The 19759-nt window shown below is 41.9% G+C and overlaps 1 protein-coding gene across 4 annotated transcripts in view; it reads left to right on the forward strand.

The window, feature by feature from the left end:
- The first annotated feature begins 6280 nt into the window (after positions 1-6280).
- Positions 6281-19759, forward strand: part of EMILIN2 (elastin microfibril interfacer 2) — a 52707-nt gene continuing 39228 nt past the window's right edge. Inside the window, exons 1-2 of one of the 4 annotated variants that reach the window (XM_048840383.2) lie at positions 6281-6561; positions 6997-7119. In XM_048840383.2, the coding sequence (XP_048696340.2) occupies positions 6437-6561; positions 6997-7119 (248 nt within the window). In that variant the 5' untranslated portion in view covers positions 6281-6436. The remainder of the gene's footprint in view (positions 6562-6996; positions 7120-19759) is intronic. The other 3 variants (XM_048840382.2, XM_048840381.2, XM_048840380.2) reach the window with 3 other exon arrangements.

Here is a 19759-nt window from a genome sequence, read left to right on the forward strand (position 1 = left end):
TCCTTTGTTTCAAGGCCATGCACAAGTCTGCCCCTTCCTACATTGCTTTACTCGCTTTTGTCTACTCCCCTTCTCATTGCCTATTTTTCTCCCATACCCTGTTCCCAACCCCATGACTCCCGTTTTGTATTCTTCTCCCACTCTCATTTATATGTCTACTTTCATGATGCCCTTTCATTTGGAACACCCTCCTCTTGCATGTGAGCTTCATCCAAACCTCTCTTAAAATTACCACCTTCCATGAAGCTTTTCAGTGATAATCAGCTGACAAAAGGTGAATGCAAAGAATCACCAAAGATCAGTATCACTGACAGTGTTCCCTCTAATTTTTTACATCTGTGTGCGCAATTAATTTTGTTATGTGCACCACTATCGAGGTGATGTGGTGGGGTGGGGTTGAGGGGTTTAGAGTGTGGGAGGCGGCTCAGGGCCGGGCAGAGGTTTGGGGTGCAGGGGAGTGAGGGCTCCAGCCAGGGGTGTGGGCTTTGGAGTGGGGACAGGGATGCGGGGTTTGGGGTGCAGGCTGTCCTGGGGCTACAGCAGGGAGAGAAGACTCCCCACAGCTCTCTTTCCCCGCAACAGCACCTGGGATGGGGGGAGAGGTGCCTCTCCCCAAGCCATGGCAGATCTGGGCCAGGGCTGGGTTGGGGCTGGGGGAGGGCCGCCTCTCCCTCCAGCTGCGGCAGTTCAGGGGCTGGACTGGGGGAGGGATGCCTCTCTCCCAGACGTGACAGGTCTGAGGCTGGGGGAGAGGCATCTCTCCCCACTGCAGCCCTGAGTGCCTATGCAGTGCTTAATAGGCTGCTGCGTGGGTGCGCAGCGTAGAGGGAACTTAGATCACTTGTTTGAATGCTGGACTTTCATATAGTACATCGTGTGCATCTGTGTATCTTTTGCTGACTGTGTCTAATTTTGACTGCAAACTCCTTGGGGTAGGGATTGCGTGATCCTCTGTATGGGTCAGATTATGATAGCCATACTCCCACTAAAGTAGTCCTATTGAATTTAGAGGGATGATTCACACATAAGTAAGCATATCACAATCTGACCCTATATTTGTTTGTTGATGATAATGAGTAATAAAGAATAACAAAGTAATAAGAACCTCTTTAGGACAGGGAGGGGAGAGTGGTTACATGGAAGAATCTGTCCAATGGTGCAAGTACCTGTCTGGAATAAGTAGTCTGTTTGGGAGACCACAATGGATTTTAGAGGATTACATATTTTTAGCACCCAGTTAGTCTTAATCTTCCCCCTCATGAGGTGAGTGAATGCCCTTGAGCTGTCATACTGCTATGTTCAGCAGCCTGTGGTATGAGTTGTAGTTTTGAGTGTAACTCATAGCAAGGCGCATAACATTTATAAGAAGCAATTTAAAAGTGCAGACTAGAGAGGAGAGTTTTTCCTTGGTTTGTTCCTGTTCTTGTTTTTTTTTAAAAAAAAAAACCTTTCATTTCTGAATGTGACAAGTAGTATAACTTAAATCATAAATTTACAGGAAAAAAAGTAGCAGTACGTTCTATGGATACTATGGTGTGGAAACCAGAGAAAACCTGTGGAATCCAAATATATATTGCTTTATATCCAGCTGGCTATGTCAAAAAGAAATAAGTTGGCTTCCATAAACCCTTTTCTAAACATTGCCATTTTTGAGTGTGGTTAGGTACGAGGGCAGAGTTTTTTGCTAATGAGTTCTTACATAATACCATGTTTTTCTCAATATTGTATTTTGTTAGGTTTTCCTTTAAACACACATTTCTGTAAGAACATTACAAGCTTTTTAAAGTGTGTGCTAGTGAACCAAAGGTAGGATTTACCTTTGACTAGAGGTTCCAGACTGATCTGGAGTCTAAAATAGCTGAGAAACTGTCAAACATATTAAATACACCCTTAAAAACAGCAACTGTTCCACATAACTGGAAAGCCACTAACGTGCTGACAATTAATTTTTCAGGAACCCAGTAAGCTGTTGAGCATTAGTCTTGGGAGTTGTCTATATGAGAAAGTTGCATCAGTTTAATTTAAATCAGTTTTTAAATCTACTTGGTTAAACTGGAGCAAACTCCTTTGTTGACACTGTCATTTCAGTTTGAGGGGTTATTGCAGTTTATCTTAAATTGATTCTGATTATAAGCTAGACTAAAATGAGTCTGGCTTAAATAAAAATAAGAGCATACATGCCAGAGGTTTACACCTGCTTAACTAAAAGGGTTTCAAATCACAGCTTTGAATTTTTGGCCTTTTAAAAAAAGCTTCCCACATCCATTATTTTGGTAAATTTTTGTGGCAAACTTCTAGGAATCATTTTGTTTTTGGAAAAAGGAACCAGGAACTTTAAAAACAATTGGCTGCTGCAATATGCGCACAGGGAGCATGCTTAACAAATTAAAGGTACAGTACACAGAACATACGAAGACATCAGTTTTATGGATATAGTCACCCTATTATTAAGGATAATTTGTTATAAATAAGATTATTGTTTTAAAAATTGAATCTATGATTCACTACTTATTGTATTTATCTACTTTGTGCAGTTCTCCCTACTTTGGCATTTGCTTCTAGTCCATTTCCCATCACTTTCATGGTATCGTCCAATAGCATGCTGCTGAATGTTTGGGTTGCAAACACTGTGGAGGATTGCTTATTTGTTTTAAAAAAACTATTTTCATGAATTTGAATAAAAAAAGTTTAATGGAAACATTTCTATGCTTTTTAAGTATTATAAATGCATATCTGTAAAACCTAAAGTTTGTAGAAAGTTAGAATTGGCAGTGTCACTTTATGATCCTTTTTTTTTTAGCCTCGTGTCTAATTATTGTGTCTACATACCCAGCTTATGAAGACCCAATGTTATCAACATTCTACAGCCTATGAAAACTTCTGAAGGCCACATTCTCCAGGTTAAAAATTGTCCTCTGTGGGAGTGGCTAATAAAGATTTCCCGTGCACTGTAGGGATTGTCTTGGGAATTTCTACAATCTGAAATGACATGATAGATCCCAGTAAGAATCGTTATGGTGTGAATGTTTCTTTCATATGAAAGTAATATTAATCTTGACACTTGGAGCCATCCCAAACTCTTTTAATAAAACCAGGTAGCCCAGTAATATATGCATCAGGAAACAGAGCTTGAATAGCACCTTCAACATGCATCTGAGTCTAAAATTCTTATCTAGTGCACTGTACCCTGTTCTGTGAAGCACAAAAATGATTTTTGTTGGATTAGCTGATATAAGCCATTGATAATTTTTTGGCGTTGAGGCTGATTCTAGATCTCTGGCCAGATTCTTCCATTTTAATCCAATTACAATTCTTCTAACGGCATGTTCTTCTTCGAGTGATTGCACATGCACATCCCACTCTAGATGTGTACGCACCCCCTGCAGAGTCACCGGAGATTTTCCCCACAGGACCATCGTGGCAAGATCTGCACCATGCCAGGCACATCTGGTTTCCCTTTTGACTGTACCGAGGAGCACGGTACTGAATGCTGAAATAACCCAGTGAGTTCACTCCTGTCTGCTGGCTCCTCCAATAACGCTGACTCCTGTGCTGCGGTGATACTGGTATTGACAGTGAGAGAAGGTCACTGGCAGTGACTCAGATACATTTGATCATATGTTCTGATACTCAAGATACATTTCCCCTAAGGGTGGAGTTCTGAAGAAAGTTTCAGGCAACTGTTAGTTGATTCATTATTTGTCATGACAAGGGGATTAATAAATGAAGGCTTACAGTTACCCTCTGTTCTACTGTATTTCATATTGTGTTTGATAACAAAATCCAGGTTTCAAACTATGGGTTGTTAGGGGCACCTCATGCAAAAGTAGAAGTAGTAACTGCTGCCTGGTTGTTATGGGGCACCTGAATCGTTTTCATTCACCAGGGTATAAATTCAAACAAAATATTTTGTGTATACAGACATACCACTGTGTCTTACTTTTGTTTAAATCATCCAATTCATTTTTGCAGTGCAAAGTCATTCAAAAGATAGGAATGACCTCAGTCGTCCATTATTTGACGATTTTCTCTTTCGGGACAGCCCACTCTTACATATTGTAGCCTTTTGAAAGGGGGCCGGTTGGAGTTCCTTTAGTGGAGGGAAAAAAAGAGAGTCTTTACTGTTGTGTTTGACATTTTTGGGACCACGCTGGATTCTATTTTGCCTACTCAAGAGAAATTCCAAAGAAGTTCTATTGGCATAAATAACGGAGTCTAAAATGTAATGGTACTGCAAGTGTAAACCATGGTGCAGTATATTATTTGAACTTTGCCTGTAAAATCATTTATTACAATCAGTCAGTTGTTTTCTTTCCCACAACAGCTATGGAGCACTGTTGGAAGGATGTTATTATGTTAGGTGAAACAGTAAAGACATCCATCATTCCTAAATGGATTAAAGAGAGGGCAGTAATCTTGAATAGTTCTTATTTTAGATGATCTCTTCCAATGCACCTGTAATTTAGAGAAATTTCTAGTGGCAAGCATCAGTAGAAAACTTCAGCAGTTTCAAATGAAGCAACTACTGAAAAGAAATTTGCTGAAAGAATGATTTAGCCTCATAGTCATACAAGCTAATTTTCTTTCAGATTTGGTGGCCTTAGCCAAGCAGTTGGACAGTGGGTTTTGGTAGATTGGCAGGTGGAATTCAGGAAAGGTTAGGAGTTATGTTAGACCATGTGAGAAGCACTAAGTGAAGATAAATGTTATCATGGTAATGATTTATTTGTTTGTATTGTAGTAGCACCTAGGGACCCCAATCGTAAACCAAGTTGTCATGGTGAGAGACACTGTGCAAACCCAGAACAAAAAGACAGGGTTCTTCTAAGAGTTATAGGAATATGAGCCTGTCATTTTCCAAAGTAATACCTTAAAGAGAACAGTCTGGTCGGCAGCGCAGCGGGGCTAAGGCAGGCTCCCTGCCTGCCCTAGCTCTGTGCGGCTCCTGGAAGCAGCTGCTAGGTCCTTGCAGCCCCTAGGCGCATGGGTGGCCAGAGAGGCTCTGTGCACTGTCCCTGCCCAGAGCGCCAGCTCCACAGTTCCTATTGGCCAGAAACCGCGACCAGTTGGAGCTGCGGGGGTGGTGCCTGCGGGCCTGAGGGCAGCATGCAGAGCCTCAGTGGCCGACCATGCACCTAGGGGCTGTAGGGACCTGGCGGCCACTTCCTGAGGGCCATGGTAAGAGCCTGGGATCCCCACCCTGCTTTCTGAGTCCTGAGCCCCCTCATGCACCCCAAGCCTCTCATTCCTAGCCTTACCCCAGAGCCCATCCCCTCCCGCGCTCTGAACCCCTCGACCCTAGCCAGGAGCCCCCTCCTGAATCTCTCATTTCTGGCCTCACCCGGAGCTCATACCCCCCTGCACCCATGCCCCAGCATGGAGCCCTCTCCCACACCCCGGAGCCCTCATCCCCGGCCCCACCCCAGAGCCTTCACCCCCCCTCCCGGATCACGACCCCTTGCCCCAGCTCCGTGAAAGTGAGTGAGGGTGGGGGAGAGTGAGTGATGGAGGTAGGAGGATGGAGTGAGCGGGGGTGGGGCCTCAGAGAAGGGGCGGGGCAGGGGTGTTCCTTTTGTGGGATTAGAAAGTTGGCAACCCTAGAGGGTCATGGTGTATGGGTAGCATGGCAGCACTCCCATTATATGAGATATGACGCCCTACACACAGAGTACAATGTTCATTTTGGACTGAGCAGTTTCTGCATTAGTTACCAGTATTAATGTATAAAGCATTGATTGCAAAAGCTGTCACTGTTACTGTTTGCTGACTTGTATAACTGGGGGGAGAGAGGGGAAGGCAGTCCTGAGTGAATCGTGGGAGGGAGTGGTGGGTGCATGCCAAATGGGTTGCCTGTGTACCTAAGTATCTTACAGTTGCACGTGTGCACTCCTCTGGGGGATTAGAAGACAAAAGTTTCCTGCCAAAGGTGCAGGCCAATAGAGGGCGGGGTGGGGCCTGTTTGTCTGTAAGGGTCTGCCCCGTGTGGTTGTGTGTGCAGAGATACTTGGTTAAACTCTCTCTCTCTGGAAGACAAAAAAACCTCCCCAGCTGAGTAATATGAAGTAATCAAGACCTGCCCCTTCTCCCCTGCAGGGTGGGAAAGGAGTGGGGGTTGCTTGCCTTGCACGGGTTTGGTCAGACAAAGCGTGGGTAGAGGGGAGTCACCGGTCGGGTGTGAATCTAGTGGAGGGCGGAAGCCGAGTGGGGGGGGGCTTCTTGCGTCAGTGAGGGATCGCAGGAGGAGAGCGGAGGGAGAAAGCGGAGGGGCGAGAGGAGAGAACGGGGGATTCAGCGGAGTGTGTGTCTGTGGGGGGCGGGGGGGACGTCTCTGCACGGCGCGGTCCGCTCTAGGGCGTCTCCAGCCCCGCTCAGCCCTCAGGCGCCAGTCCCCAGCCAGGCGCGGGGCGCTCCAGCCTCGCCTGCCCTGCCGGCCGCCATGGGGCTGCGCCCGGGACCCCTCGCGCCCCTGGGCTGGGCACTGGCGCTCCTCCTGTCTTTGGACGCCGGGCTCAGCGAGGCCACCCCGCACTTGAGGTACAACCGGCCGGGCGCCAGGAGCAAGTAAGTGCGTGCGCGGGGCGGGCGGGACGGTCCCGGGGCTGCTCTCCTGTGCCCGGATCGGGGCTCCGCAGCAACTCCCGTGGCAGGGCTGTGGGGGCGGGAGGCTCCGCGGGAATCCCCGGTAGCCTGGGGGTTCGAGATGCAGCTGGGCGAGCCAGGGCGAGAGGAGTGCAAAGCCCCAGCCCTTGAAATGGCTGCAGGAGTGATGGGGGTGGATGCTTGACACTTTGCTCAGGGCGCCGCAAAGTCATTCGCCCGAAGAGCTGATCATAGGCTCGTGCTAGACGACATGAAGAAGGTTTTATGAGCTACAGTCACAGGGCTGTCTCCTGGCGGGTGCTTTTGTTCCCCACTTGACATGCCACTGGCTTAATAATCTTTATTGTTTGTCCCTTTAACTGTGCGTTTGTCCTGCTTTTTGTCACCCCCTCCCAGGAACTGGTGTGCCTACATAGTGAACAAGAATGTGAGCTGCTCTGTGCTGGATGGAACTGAGCGGTTTATTCAGGCTCAGTACAAATGTGCCTGGAACCAGTTTCCCTGTCAACCAGCCCCAGTGTAAGTAAGAGAGGAGGAGAATTCTGGGTGGGGAACCATTGGGTCATCAGTAAATCATTTCCACATCTAGTGAGAACACAACAGCTAACAAGCTTTACAACACCAGAGCTCAGATGGTCTGTGGGGTTTTAAAAGTTTGGGATCTCGGTGTGGGTATTGCAGGACAATGTGTATAATTTTCTAGCCTCTGAGTACTGAGCCATAGCTTGGTTCGTGATTTACTATCTTTTTTTATTACAAACATAAGGCAGCTGAAATGAATTAGAGCCACACTGAGTATTCTGTTGTGAGATCATGCAATAAGTTAATTGTACATTGCTAAAACAAATCAAGGAAGTTACTTGCAAAAGTCTGAACTGTCCATTGATAATTGATTTGGTGCTGATGTCATTCTGGTGATATCTAGTTGGGGTGAATATGCACCTGTACTTCAACTTTTGTGGAAAGAGAGCAAGCACTTGCTGAGAGTACAGTTACCAAACACCTTGGCTTAGAATTATGGGTGCACTGCAGCTGCTTCGCTCTGTTCCAGTGGTACAAAGCAATCATAAACCTGGCTAAAGCTGGCTTTACGGTTGCTTTGCATTGCTGGAACAGTGTACTGGTGAATGTGGGCTAATATGTTTACAGTTTATAGATTCGTAAATTGTCCAGCATAGACAGGAGTCAATGCAAAATTGTTTTTGCTTTTTGTTTTGTAATAAAGCTAGCGCATTATGCACTAAGATATGTTTCTGTAGTACGTGTTTTATGTTAGGTGAGTCATTGTGGTCCAGTGGACAGGGCACTGGAGTAGGAGTCAGGAGATTAGGGTTCTATTCATAGTGCTGCCACTGACCTGTTGTGTGACTGGGGAAAATCACTTTACAGTGCTTCAGTTTCCATATCTGTAAAACAGTAATTATGGTACTTACCCTCCTCTGCAAAGGAATTTGAGCTCCACAGACAATAAGATCTGTTTAGGTCTGATCCAACTCCTACTAAAGTCAATAGACTCCCATTCACTTTAATGGATATTGGATCAGACACTAAATGAGCTAAATTTTATTGTTCTAAATAAAAAAACAAAAACTGTTTGTGTGTATTTCTGAACAGACATGAGCGAATGAAGTATGTGGCTGATACTGCAAGGGCCTGAGCACCTCCTGCGATGGGCTCAGTCCACTCAGCTCATTTATGTCTATGGGATCTGAGGACGCTTCTTGCCTCACAGGGGCCTGAGACAATTAAAGGTGCATATTTAGCATTTATAAGACTTTTTGGCACCAAAAAAAAAAGTACCTTCTTTTCTTATATATACATTGGCCACTTGAGACAAATCATGGGAGGCTCCCTAGACACACAGCTGAATAACCCTGTCTGGGTCATTTCCGATGTTTCTTTTCTTAGATTTTAACTGCCCATTTTAGAGTTGTGACACTGAAGTGGACAAATAAAGATTGGGTGAGGTATATCCTTATTTATTAATGGTGCCTGTCATTGCTTCTGAGTGACAAACCTACCAGAAAGTTATATATGGTAAGCCAGGTTCTAAAATATTGACTGTGAATATCTGATAACGTATACTGGAGGTGTCCATTTTAAAGAAAATTAGATCTTCCTAATTGCAAATCTTTATTTCCTGAATCTCACTTGTGTTATATTGGTGAAGATAAACATTATCTTCTGGTTAACTAGAGTTGGAATTACAAAGCATCTTCTTACCTTTATATAGTATAACTTATATTAAAAATATCTTTCAAGTTTCATATGCATTAAGGTGTATGTTAGTATTGCAGCAGCGTGGCTATAAAACTGTGAGAATATTTTTTAAATAACTCAAAATATAAGTTCTGTAGTCTTGGAAGTTTGCTGTGTGCCCAAAACTCTTTGATATTAGGAGAGTCTATTATTGTTAATATTGATCTATCACTCACTGTGTGCTAGTTTCCTTAAGGATAGAGAATAAGAAAGGAATCTGCACTGCAGAGTTTGTAATCTATGCCCTTGATTCTGCAAACAGTTATGCACATGAATAATTTTACTCACGTGAGTAGCCTCATGAAACCCAATGGAACTACTCATGCAATTAAAGTTACTCATATATGTAAGTGTTTTAAGTTTCAGGACCCAAACATAGACGAGACAGTAAGAGGACAGGGAGAAGGGTTATAACACAATAAAGCCAGTGAGGCAAAGTTCTGTGGTGGTGTTCTTTATTTCCTTTACAAATTTACAGATAGAGGACTAAATCATGAAGTAAATTCTGCTCAAATAGAGTACCTGAGATCTGAATCGGGCATACAACTTGTTACCTGTGTTATAGATGTGTGCCTTTTATTAATGTTGATCTGTGACCATCACTGATGTGTCAAACCGACTTTCTGTATCCAACTTTAAAAACTGACTATACCCCTTCCTATGAGGATTCTCACCTGTTCCATGAAATGTCAATATGTGTCTTTCATTCGTAATAAGCTGAGCAATAAATTGCTAAGAACTGATACCCTTCAAATAGAAGCTCTTCATCATTTTAATGCTGAATATTAAATAGCATTTTAAATTTGCCATTTACTTTTAGTTAGATCGAGATCATGTCCACGGTGCTTTTTTGATATTTGGATGACCTATGTTACATATAAAAATATTTTGATGAAACAAAACTGTGCATTATATATTGTGTATATAACTGTCTTAAATATCAGGTATTTACCTGAACAGCAGATATTCCATACATATGAGAATATATGTATTATGGATATTAATTACAATGATAGTGAACTACTCTATAGAAATATGAATTCCAGTGGCATGTGAATTCATGAACTCATTTTTAATTACTTCTTACCCATTAGTCCTATTAAAAAATATTGTTTGTTTTTGTGTTTTTTTTTTTTTTAAAAAGGCTGTTGAATTACTGCATTGCTAGGAAATTTTAACTGTAACAACTTTAAATACAATTTAAGCAAATACATCTTGTAAGTTAAAATTCAGGAATGAAGTAATTGCAGTAGGATCTCATTATATTTAAGTATCTTTTGATATGTATTGGAGCCCAGTACTACAATCTTTCACTGAAAAGTTAGTGGGAGTTTTTTCTGAATAAGATTCTAGACCTATATGAGCAGATGCTTGGAGTCTAAGGAGTAGGAAGAGAGAAGGAAGAAAAACCAGAAGGGCTCTTTGAAGTATTTTCTGTCCTGGAGAGAGATTTGATTTATTTTTCTTAAACTATGACCGGCCCTGGAGAGAGAGGGGGGAACCAACAACAAACCTTTGCTGTCGGTGGGAAGTCAGAATAAAATGTACTTATGCAAAAATGTCCATGGGTTTACTTACCCACACTCAAATATTTTTATAATTTAAAAAATCACTAATGTTTACAAATAACTGACCTGTACTACCTTATTTTTTATGTATTTATTTTACTTTTTTCCCTTCCATTGTTCATCACTCACTTCGGTTTCTTATTGAAGGGTTATTCATGAGAGTTGGGTTGATACCATTATTATATATTTTAATATAATTATTATAAGAAAACTAGATATGGTAAGCCAGGTATATGTGGTAAACTATATATTGGACTTCTGGCAAATAACAAGTGTAGAATAGTATCCAATATAATCTTCTATATGAGGATTATGGGACTGATCCTACAAATATCTATGCATGTGAATAACTACTCATGTAACTAGTCCCATTGATTTCTATGGTTTGACTCATGGGAATAGAGTTATTCAGGTGCTTAAATGTTAACTGGGTCAGGCTATATGTTCTTACCTTGTGGAGGGTGAATTTAATAATTTTAATTGGTCTTTTTCATCTTTAACTTCTGTGATCAACATATAATAAACAGGGAGACAGATTATTCCACTAGATTGCAAGTAATTAGAACAGACAGGAAAAATGACAAATTGTCTAAAAATAAGTGTGACTAAATGAATATTTGTAAATATTTGAATGAATATTTACAAATTGACCCATTAAACAAGTATTTTTGAACCTATTGTTTTTACGTATATTTATCGCTATAAATAAATCTAATTCCAGAATAATCACAGTGTGATAAATGCCAACATCTGAATAAAACATAGACAGAATTATATAAAACAAAAGACAGTGAAACACCCATAAGCTCTAATCACTAGTATATGTAATTGTAAAGGCTGGGAGACCAACCTATAAGTAGCATCAGACAAAATGTGTTAATAAAAACATTCCAGGTAAAGATGTAAACATTATTTTATTTAATGGGGGGAAAAAGAATATTCAGGTGCTCCCTTTAGAAAGAAAAAGGTAGACCAGATCCTTGGTGTAAATCAGTATTGCTGGTTGTTATCTACATTTTTTTTTTCTGGCATACATGCTGCTGTTTCAGTCCCTGTTCCTTACATATAGGGTACTATAATAGGGTTCAGTCCTGCTCAGATGGAGCGCTCTGAACCCAATCCAGCATAGCACATGCTTAACTTTCAGCTGTTGGCAGTCCCGTGGTAGTCAATGGGACTACTTGAGAGTTGAAAGTTTAGCATGCGCTTAAGTATTATGCTGGATCAGAGCCAGAGTACTCTGCACTGGGCAGGATCAAGCCCAGGTACAATACTCCTGGAAGGATCAGGGTCTAAGTTTGTATCTGGCTTTCAGAAGTCAATATCACAAAAGGAAAAACCCTTGAAAACACAGACTCTATGTTAAGTACAAAAGGGGAAAACTGAGGACTATTTTATATTTCCCCCTAAATATCAAGAATGGAGGGGTTTTTTTTGTTTTTAAAGAGAGGGTATCTTGTGTGGGACAGAAATCTCTCAGTACAGGCTCCTGCTAGCTGACTACATGGAGAGTTTAGCCTAAGGATGGGACATTGAAGGCAGTAAGAAAACTTTAACATATCTGAGTTTCCTGGAGTGTTTGTTTGATAATCTTTGCAAGACGGCTGGGTGTGGTGAACTTGCCTGGCTGTGTGTCTCTGAACTTAATGTTGTGTATCTCTGTCTATGCACACAGCAAACAACACTGCCTTTCTTCTCTGAAACTTGGATAGGAATTTTCACTTCATACATCATTCATAGCTTGTTGCAATAATTCCAAAAACTTCACAAACTCCCCCTCAACTCACATTAATACAAATATTGCAGTTATTTATGTCTGTGTTTTCATGATTTGAAAATTGCACTGATTGGAGGTCTGGGGGTTCTGTTAAGTGACGGACAAGTTCCAAAGTAGCAATTTAAGGTCTGATATTCAATAAATCACCAGAACAATAGAGGCATGTGCTACATCACTGCCGGGTTTCCCATAATGTAGAATATTCCTGAATTCCCTTTGTGGTTCTCAAGATACCACACCTTCATATAATGTTCTGATCACAACTTGCCTTTTTTTCCTCCCCCTCTGGCCACCGCCCTTCACTTCTGACCTGATTCAAGTCAGGGATCAGCAATGTGTCCATTCACACACACGCAAGTGTCCGTGGTAAAAATGTTGAGTTCCGTAGAGGCGCTTCCCTCGGGCGGCTCCCCGCAAGCAGCTCCCCATCACTGCTGTTGCTGGGGGAGGCACAGTCAGGCGCTTGGCAGCTCTGCAGGCACGCTGCCTCCATCCCCACTCCCCAAGTGATGACTCCGCAGCTCCCAGCCCATTGGCCATCGGGAGCTGTGGGGGTGGTACCTGAGGATGGGGCAGCATGCAGAGTCACCTGGCTGTGCCTCCGTGTAGGAGCCGGAGGGGGGGACGTGCGCGTGCTTCCAGGAGCTGCTTGAGGTAACTGCTGCATGGAGCCTGCACACACACACCCCCACCCGATCCCTGGTCCTCCTCCTGCCCTCCGAATCCCTTGGTCCCATCCCGGAACATCCTCCTACACCCCAACCCTAGCCCCACTCCAGAGCCTGAACCCTCCCACACCCCAACCCCCTGCTCCAGCTCGGAACCCCCTCCCACACCCTGAACCCCTCATTTCTGGACCCATCCCAGAACTCGCACTCCTAGCCTAGAGCCTGTATCCCCTTCCATACTCCAACCCCCTGCTTCAGCCTGGAGCCCCCTCCCGCCCCCTGCCAATGTCTGTCACTAAGTCCGGTAATTTTGTCAAGTGTCCGTGGTGCTGACCCCTGATTCAAGTGTGTGCTGCCTTGAGAAATGTAAGCTCTAGAAACAATGATATAGTTCATTCTGAAAGCTTAGAATCCCAGCTTTTTCCTTGTTCTTAAGATCCAAGGGTTTGGGTCTGTGATCACCTATGCAAATTGGTGAGGATTTTTATCAAATCTTCCCCAGAAAGGGGGGGGGGTAACGTTTGGGAGGATTTGGCGGTGGGGAAGATGTTTCCAGACGGACTCTTTCCTAATAATAATAATACCGGTTAGATGTTTGGTTGTGGCAGTGAAAGTCCAAGGGCAAAAGGTAAAATAGTTTGTACCTTGGGGAAGTTTTAACCTAAGATGGTAAAAGTAAGCTTAGGAGGTTTTCATGCAGGTCCCCACATCTGTACCCTAGAGTTTAGAGTGGGGAAGGAACCTTGACATGGTTGTGTTTCTGAATTCAATATTTATCTTCCATATTTATTCTTTAACATTCTGTGAAAGTTTCTCTAAGTTTCTCGTTCTTGCCAGGAAACTTTTTCATGGAGAGCAAAGACAAAAGAGCTGCAAACACAGATTAAGCAAATTCATTTTTTATTCAAGTAAATGTGTTCAGAAAAAAAGAGGTACATTATTTTCACAGTTCTCTTGATAAGTCCACTGTTGCTGACGTGTTGTTCGCTGTCACAAGAGAGCTGTCCAGTAAAAATAATCTGATAAAATATCGTAGCATCAGTAAGGAAATCAGCAAGTGAAAAACTGCAGTAATAATTAGCAGGACCAAGTGCCTCTAGTCCTCCTTGCTTTTGTGAACAAACTTAAAAAACGATGAGAGAGCATTGACCAAAATGAAATCTTGCTGAAGAAGTTATGTGGGGAGGCAGTGAGTGATTCAGTACTATCTATGTCATTCTAACACTAACCAGAGCTATTCCTTTGCCAGCTGTAGTGAAGGGTAGATTAAATGATAATGACCAAAGCCAGGTGAAGGGAGAGCAGTAACTCTGGTTCAAGCACAGAGCATTTTGTAGAGAAAAATGAGAGCAGCAGCAGTGAAAATCTACTATTGTCCCAGTGTCTCCTTCCTCAAAATGATTCAGCTGCTGGTTATAGCAGAAATTCAAAATCAAGCAAACTTTGCCAGGTCTGGTGTGAATTCCAACTCCAGTCCATCTGTAGAACACATCACATGCTCATGCTTTACCTAGCCTGAGTTGTCAGGGGGAATCTATTAGGAAGGCATTTCAAAATCCAGTTAAATATATGTCCTTTCTACTCACTGCTCTGCTTTAATCTCTTCTTAAATTTCCTTGGCGATCTGTAGGGCAGCCACTCCCGTTGATGCTTTTTACCTTTCTTCCTGCTCATTACAATGCTCTGTTCACACTGCTGCCTTGCTCCTGCACTTTGCATCCTTCCTACTCCCATCTTCCTCCTCTGACTTCTGATTTTCCCTCATCCTTTGCAGTGTATCCTGTCCTGAGCACACAGCTCCTATCTCCCCACTTTGCCAATTGCCCTCCATAGTTCCAGTTCCCAGGAAATTGTAAAATGGGGTCTGATTTTTCTCTCACAACTTTTACAGCACTGACCTCAACTGAGATACTCCAGTGTAAAAGGAGAATCAGGCCCAGAATCTGGGATTATGAAGTGAAAACAGAGTTGACTAAGTATCTGCTGTTAATGTAATCAGTGGCTAATATACTACAAATAGAGCTCTCAAGCAATTAACCCCCCCGGCAATTAATCGCATAATTAAAAAAATTAATTGTGATTAATTGTGCTGTTTAATAATAATAGAATACCATTTATTTAAATATTTTTGAATGTTTTCTACATTTTCAAAAATATTGATTTCAATTACAACACAGAATACAGTGTACAGTGCTCAATTTATTTGATTACAAATATTTGCACTGTTAAAAAAAAGTTTTGCTCATAAAAGTTGAACTTACAAATGTAGAATTATGTACAAAAAAACCTGCATTCCAAAATAGAACAATGTAAAACTTTAGAGCCTACAAGTCCACTCAGTCCTACTTCTTGTTCAGCCAGTCACTCAGACGATCAAGTTTTTTTACATTTGCAGGAGATAATGCGGCCCGTTTCTTGTTTACAATGTCACCTGAAAGTGAGAACAGGCATTTGCATGGCATTGTTGTAGCCGGCGTTGCAAGATATTTACATACCAGATGTGCTAAAGATTCATATGTCACTTCAGGCTTCAACTACCATTCCAGAGGACTTGCGTCCATGCTGATGAGGGATTCTGCTCAATAACGCTCCAAAGCAGTGCAGACTGATGCATTTTTCATTTTCATTATCTGAGGAGATGCCACCAGCAGAAGGTTGATTTTCTTTTTTGGTGGTTCGGGTTCTGTTATTTCTGCATTGGAGTATTGCTCTTTTAAGACTTCTGAAAGCATGTTCCACACCTCGTCCCTCTCAGATTTGGAAGGCACTTCAAATTCATAAACCTTGGGTCAAGTGTTGTAGCTATCTTTAGAAATCTCACATTGGTACCTTCTTTGTGTTTTGTCAAATCTGCAGTGAAAGTGTTCTTAAAACAAACATGTGCTGGGTCATCATCCAAGACCGCTGTAACATGAAATATATGGCAGAATGCAGGTAAAACAGAGCAGGAATTTAATTAATGCATTATTTTTTTTTAACAAGCACCATCAGCATGGCAGCATGTCCTCTGGAATGGTGGTCAAAGCATGAAGAGGCATATGAGTGTTTAACATATCTGGCATGTAAATATCTTGCAATGCTGGCTACAAAAGTGCCATGTGAACGCCTGCTCTCACTTTCAGGTGATGTAAATAAGAAGCCGGCAGCATTATCTCCCATAAATGTAAACAAACTTGTTTGTCTTAGCGATTGGCTGAACAAGAAGTAGGACTGAGTGGACTTATAGGCTCTAAAGTTTTACATTATTTTTGTTACATAACAGCACTCCATAACAAAACAATCTACATTTGTAAGTTGCACTTTCACAATAAAGAGATTGCACTAGAGTACTAGTATAAGGTGAATTGAAAAAAAACTATTTCTTATTTTTACAGTGCAAATATTTGTAATCAAAAGTAATATAAAGTACAATTTGTATTCTGTGTTGTAATTGAATCAATATATTTGAAAATGTAGAAAAACATCCAAAAATATTTAATAAATTTCAATTGGTATTCTATGGTTTAACCGTGCGGTTAAAACTATGGTTAATTGCGATTCATTTTTTTGAGTTAATCACATGAGTTAACTGCGATTAATTGACAGCCCTAATTACAATTCAATGTTCATTTACCAGCATTTTCCCAAACCCTTTTTAAAATACAGACCTTTTTTCTGTTTTCTTATTATTAGAAGTATTTAGGTTTCTTCTGTATGTTTTAAATACAATGGATTCTGTAACTAAAAGTGGAATTTAAGGGTGTGGTATTGAGAATAATTAAATGTGTTTCTCTTCCAACAGTGCCCCATAATCCACCTGTCCCTTACAAGAGAAACAAACATCCTGAAGTGATATCGGGTTAGAGTCTCGGCTGCACCCAGCTTCTGCTCAGTGTTGCAGAGTGGCATACAGGAGTGGGGCTATAGTGAGTGGGATTCTCTGTCCTCCCCAGCACAGTTTAGAGTGTTCAGAGGCTGCTCTCATTTGTGCTAGTTAGCAGCGAGTAGGGCCCTACCAAATTCACAGTCCATTTTGGTCAATTTCATGGTCATAAGATTTAAAAAATTGTAAATTTCGTTATTTCAGCTACTTAAATCTGAAACTTCATGGTGTTGTAATTGGAGGGCTCCTGCCCAAAAAGGAGTCGTGGCGGGGGCCTGCAAGGTTATTGTAGGAGACGTGTGGTGCTGCTACCCTTACTTCTGCGCCGCACTGCTGCTGGCGGCGGTGCTGCCTTCAGAGTAGTGCAGCTGCACCACGGCAGCCTTTTAAGTGTAAACAGGCCCCTACGGTGCAGATGTGCTACGTTTAAACTGGTTCCTGCCAAGTCGCCATAAGTGTCGATCGAATCGTTTGGCCAACAGGTGTTTGTTCAAGACTTAGCTAGTCTGGGCAGTAGTTGTGTACACACTTCTTTCATTGATTTTAATGGTAGTTGTGCATGTGTGAACATTGTAAGATTGAGTCCTAAATACTTTTTTTTGTCTTCCTTTTTCTTCCTTTTGTTTTGCTGTGCCAGTATTCATCGCAGTGCCTGATCATAGCTGTAAGACTCAGGCACTGGAATTTTGTTTGGGAGGATTTTGCCAGTGCTGGCATTGATCAAGTGTGTAAAATTAATGGCACACTTAATTCTGATTTATGGCCGTCCATTTTTTATTTTCCGTCCTCACTTGCTAGACGGAAATTATTTTATTCAACAAGTCACTCCCTATCCTTCCTCCTCACCTCCCCACCCAGCACGTGTTCTGTTTTTTTATATATTAAGTTAGCAACTGGAAATAAAAATAGCAATGTAATACAGTAAACGGTGCCAGCAATAAACAGACAGTTCTTTCTTTAGAGTAGCAGCCGTGTTAGTCTGTATCCGCAAAAAGAAAAGGAGTACTTGTGGCACCTTAGAGACTAACAAATGTATTTGAGCATAAGCTTTTGTGATCCGATGAAGTGAGCTGTAGCTCACGAAAGCTTATGCTCAAATACATTTGTTAGTCTCTAAGGTGCCACAAGTACTCCTTTTCTTTTTGCGAATTATTTCTTTAGTGCATTCAGTAAAAAGAACCTTGATTTTTTTTTCTTAATGTCAGACCAAGAAACTGATAATTTGAAAATAATGTTTATTTGGCTATTTTTCTTTGTTAATGGCATTTTAACTCTCAGTGTAGTCTAGATTTACTCCTAACTTTACAGCTCTCTCTCCCTTCACATTTATGCCTTCAGCAAGTTAATCTGTGTTCCTGCCCCAAAAAATATTTTTCTGTTTTTGAAATATTTGGATTATATGCACACAATTATTTACCAGCATATAGAACAATAAAAAGTTGTCTTTTTAGTTTTCAGAATTAAAAGTTTTTAAGAATAAAAAACCTAAGAATTGAGCTGGATTCTGAGACCCACAAGAACCAATTCTTTGGGAATTTGAGAAGGTGAGGAGAGCTTAAAGTGATGGAAGTCCCCAGAAATAACATTGAGGGCCCCAAAACCCTAAATCCAGCCATCCTAGGAATTCACAAAAGAATTTAAACCACTTGTAGTAAATGCTTTTGGAATAAACGCCTACTTTATTAAGACACTTTATATTTTTCTAAAATCAAACTACAAACGCTGTAGAATGGCAGTGAGTTGTATCATAAAGCATCTTGTCTGGGTGAAATCGACTCCATTAAAATCAGTGGAAAACTTTCATTTACTTCAGTGAATCCAAGGTATCCCCTACCATTTGTTGCAGTACTGTATATGAACTCTCCTCATGCTGCTAGCTGAAGGTATTAAGCGGTGGCCCCTCTTCTCCCTCCCCCCCCCCCCCCCAGTTTCTTCTCACTGGCTGTGGTTGATAGTTGGGGAATGTGTGAGCTTCTCACATTCTCTTCCCTTTGTCCCTCTAGAAAACTTTCTAGAAATAATTTATTGTAAATAGTTTTTAATTAGCAGTAGTTATTGTTAGTGGTACTTGGTTTTTGTTTCTAAAACATTTCCTTGAGTTTTATAGTGTTTTCTTTGAGATTTTTGGATACTTCAGTGTACCTAAATCCTCGAGATTTAAGCACTGTTCTGGCTCTAACATGTCCATGCCAGTCAGCAATCCTCACCCTTGCTGTTTAAAGTGTTTGGCAGAAGGTCACTTTGAGGCATAAATCCCCTATTTGTAGGGGATTTAAGACTAGGACTAAGTAGTTGAGGGAAGTTTGCCTTTCATCCTGATGGAAGCAGCTTTGCACCCCCATTTGATTGCAACCATTTCTAGCCAGAAGAAAGCCACTTCTTTTTGAGAGCTAGATTCCCTACAGATTCTCACAAGAAGAAGACTTCTGGTAGGAGCTCCCTGGCACTGCATTCTAGCAATGTACAGTCATTGACTCTGGATCCTCATTTGGTACCATGTAGACCAACTCCATTGCTGGGATCTTCAACAGCATTAACTTCCTCTGCAATACACACTGCTATATCGGTATCGACGAAGCCTGAGGTGTACGCCATGGACAGGGGTCTTTTGTCAGTGCTGAACTCACCTGTTACAGGATGAGATCCAGGTACCGATTATTCCTTCCGTGCAGGTACTGGTACTGGGATCTTGCTTGGCACCTGTACATCTGATATCTTTGGGAACTGAGCTTTTGTTGGTACCCTCAGGGTCTGGACTCTGTGATGCAACAGTCCAAGTGCACAGTCCCTTCAGCAGAGAAGCCTTGGATAATTTTTCCACTACCATCCTCTGAGTGCTAGTCCAGGTCCCTGGCTGCTTTGCCCTATACTGTGCCCCCTTGGCCTTTCAGTGTTGACTTTTCTTTGGATACAGATGTGGGATCCTACATATCGAGCTCTCATTACAGGAGATATCAACTGTCTCCTTGTTCTTCATGGCACAGGTCAAGGCTCCAGCACAGTGACTCTTACAGAAGTATATCTA

The sequence above is a fragment of the Caretta caretta genome, chromosome 2 (assembly GCF_965140235.1).
Source record: "Caretta caretta isolate rCarCar2 chromosome 2, rCarCar1.hap1, whole genome shotgun sequence".
In the NCBI taxonomy this organism is placed as follows: Eukaryota; Metazoa; Chordata; order Testudines; family Cheloniidae; genus Caretta; species Caretta caretta.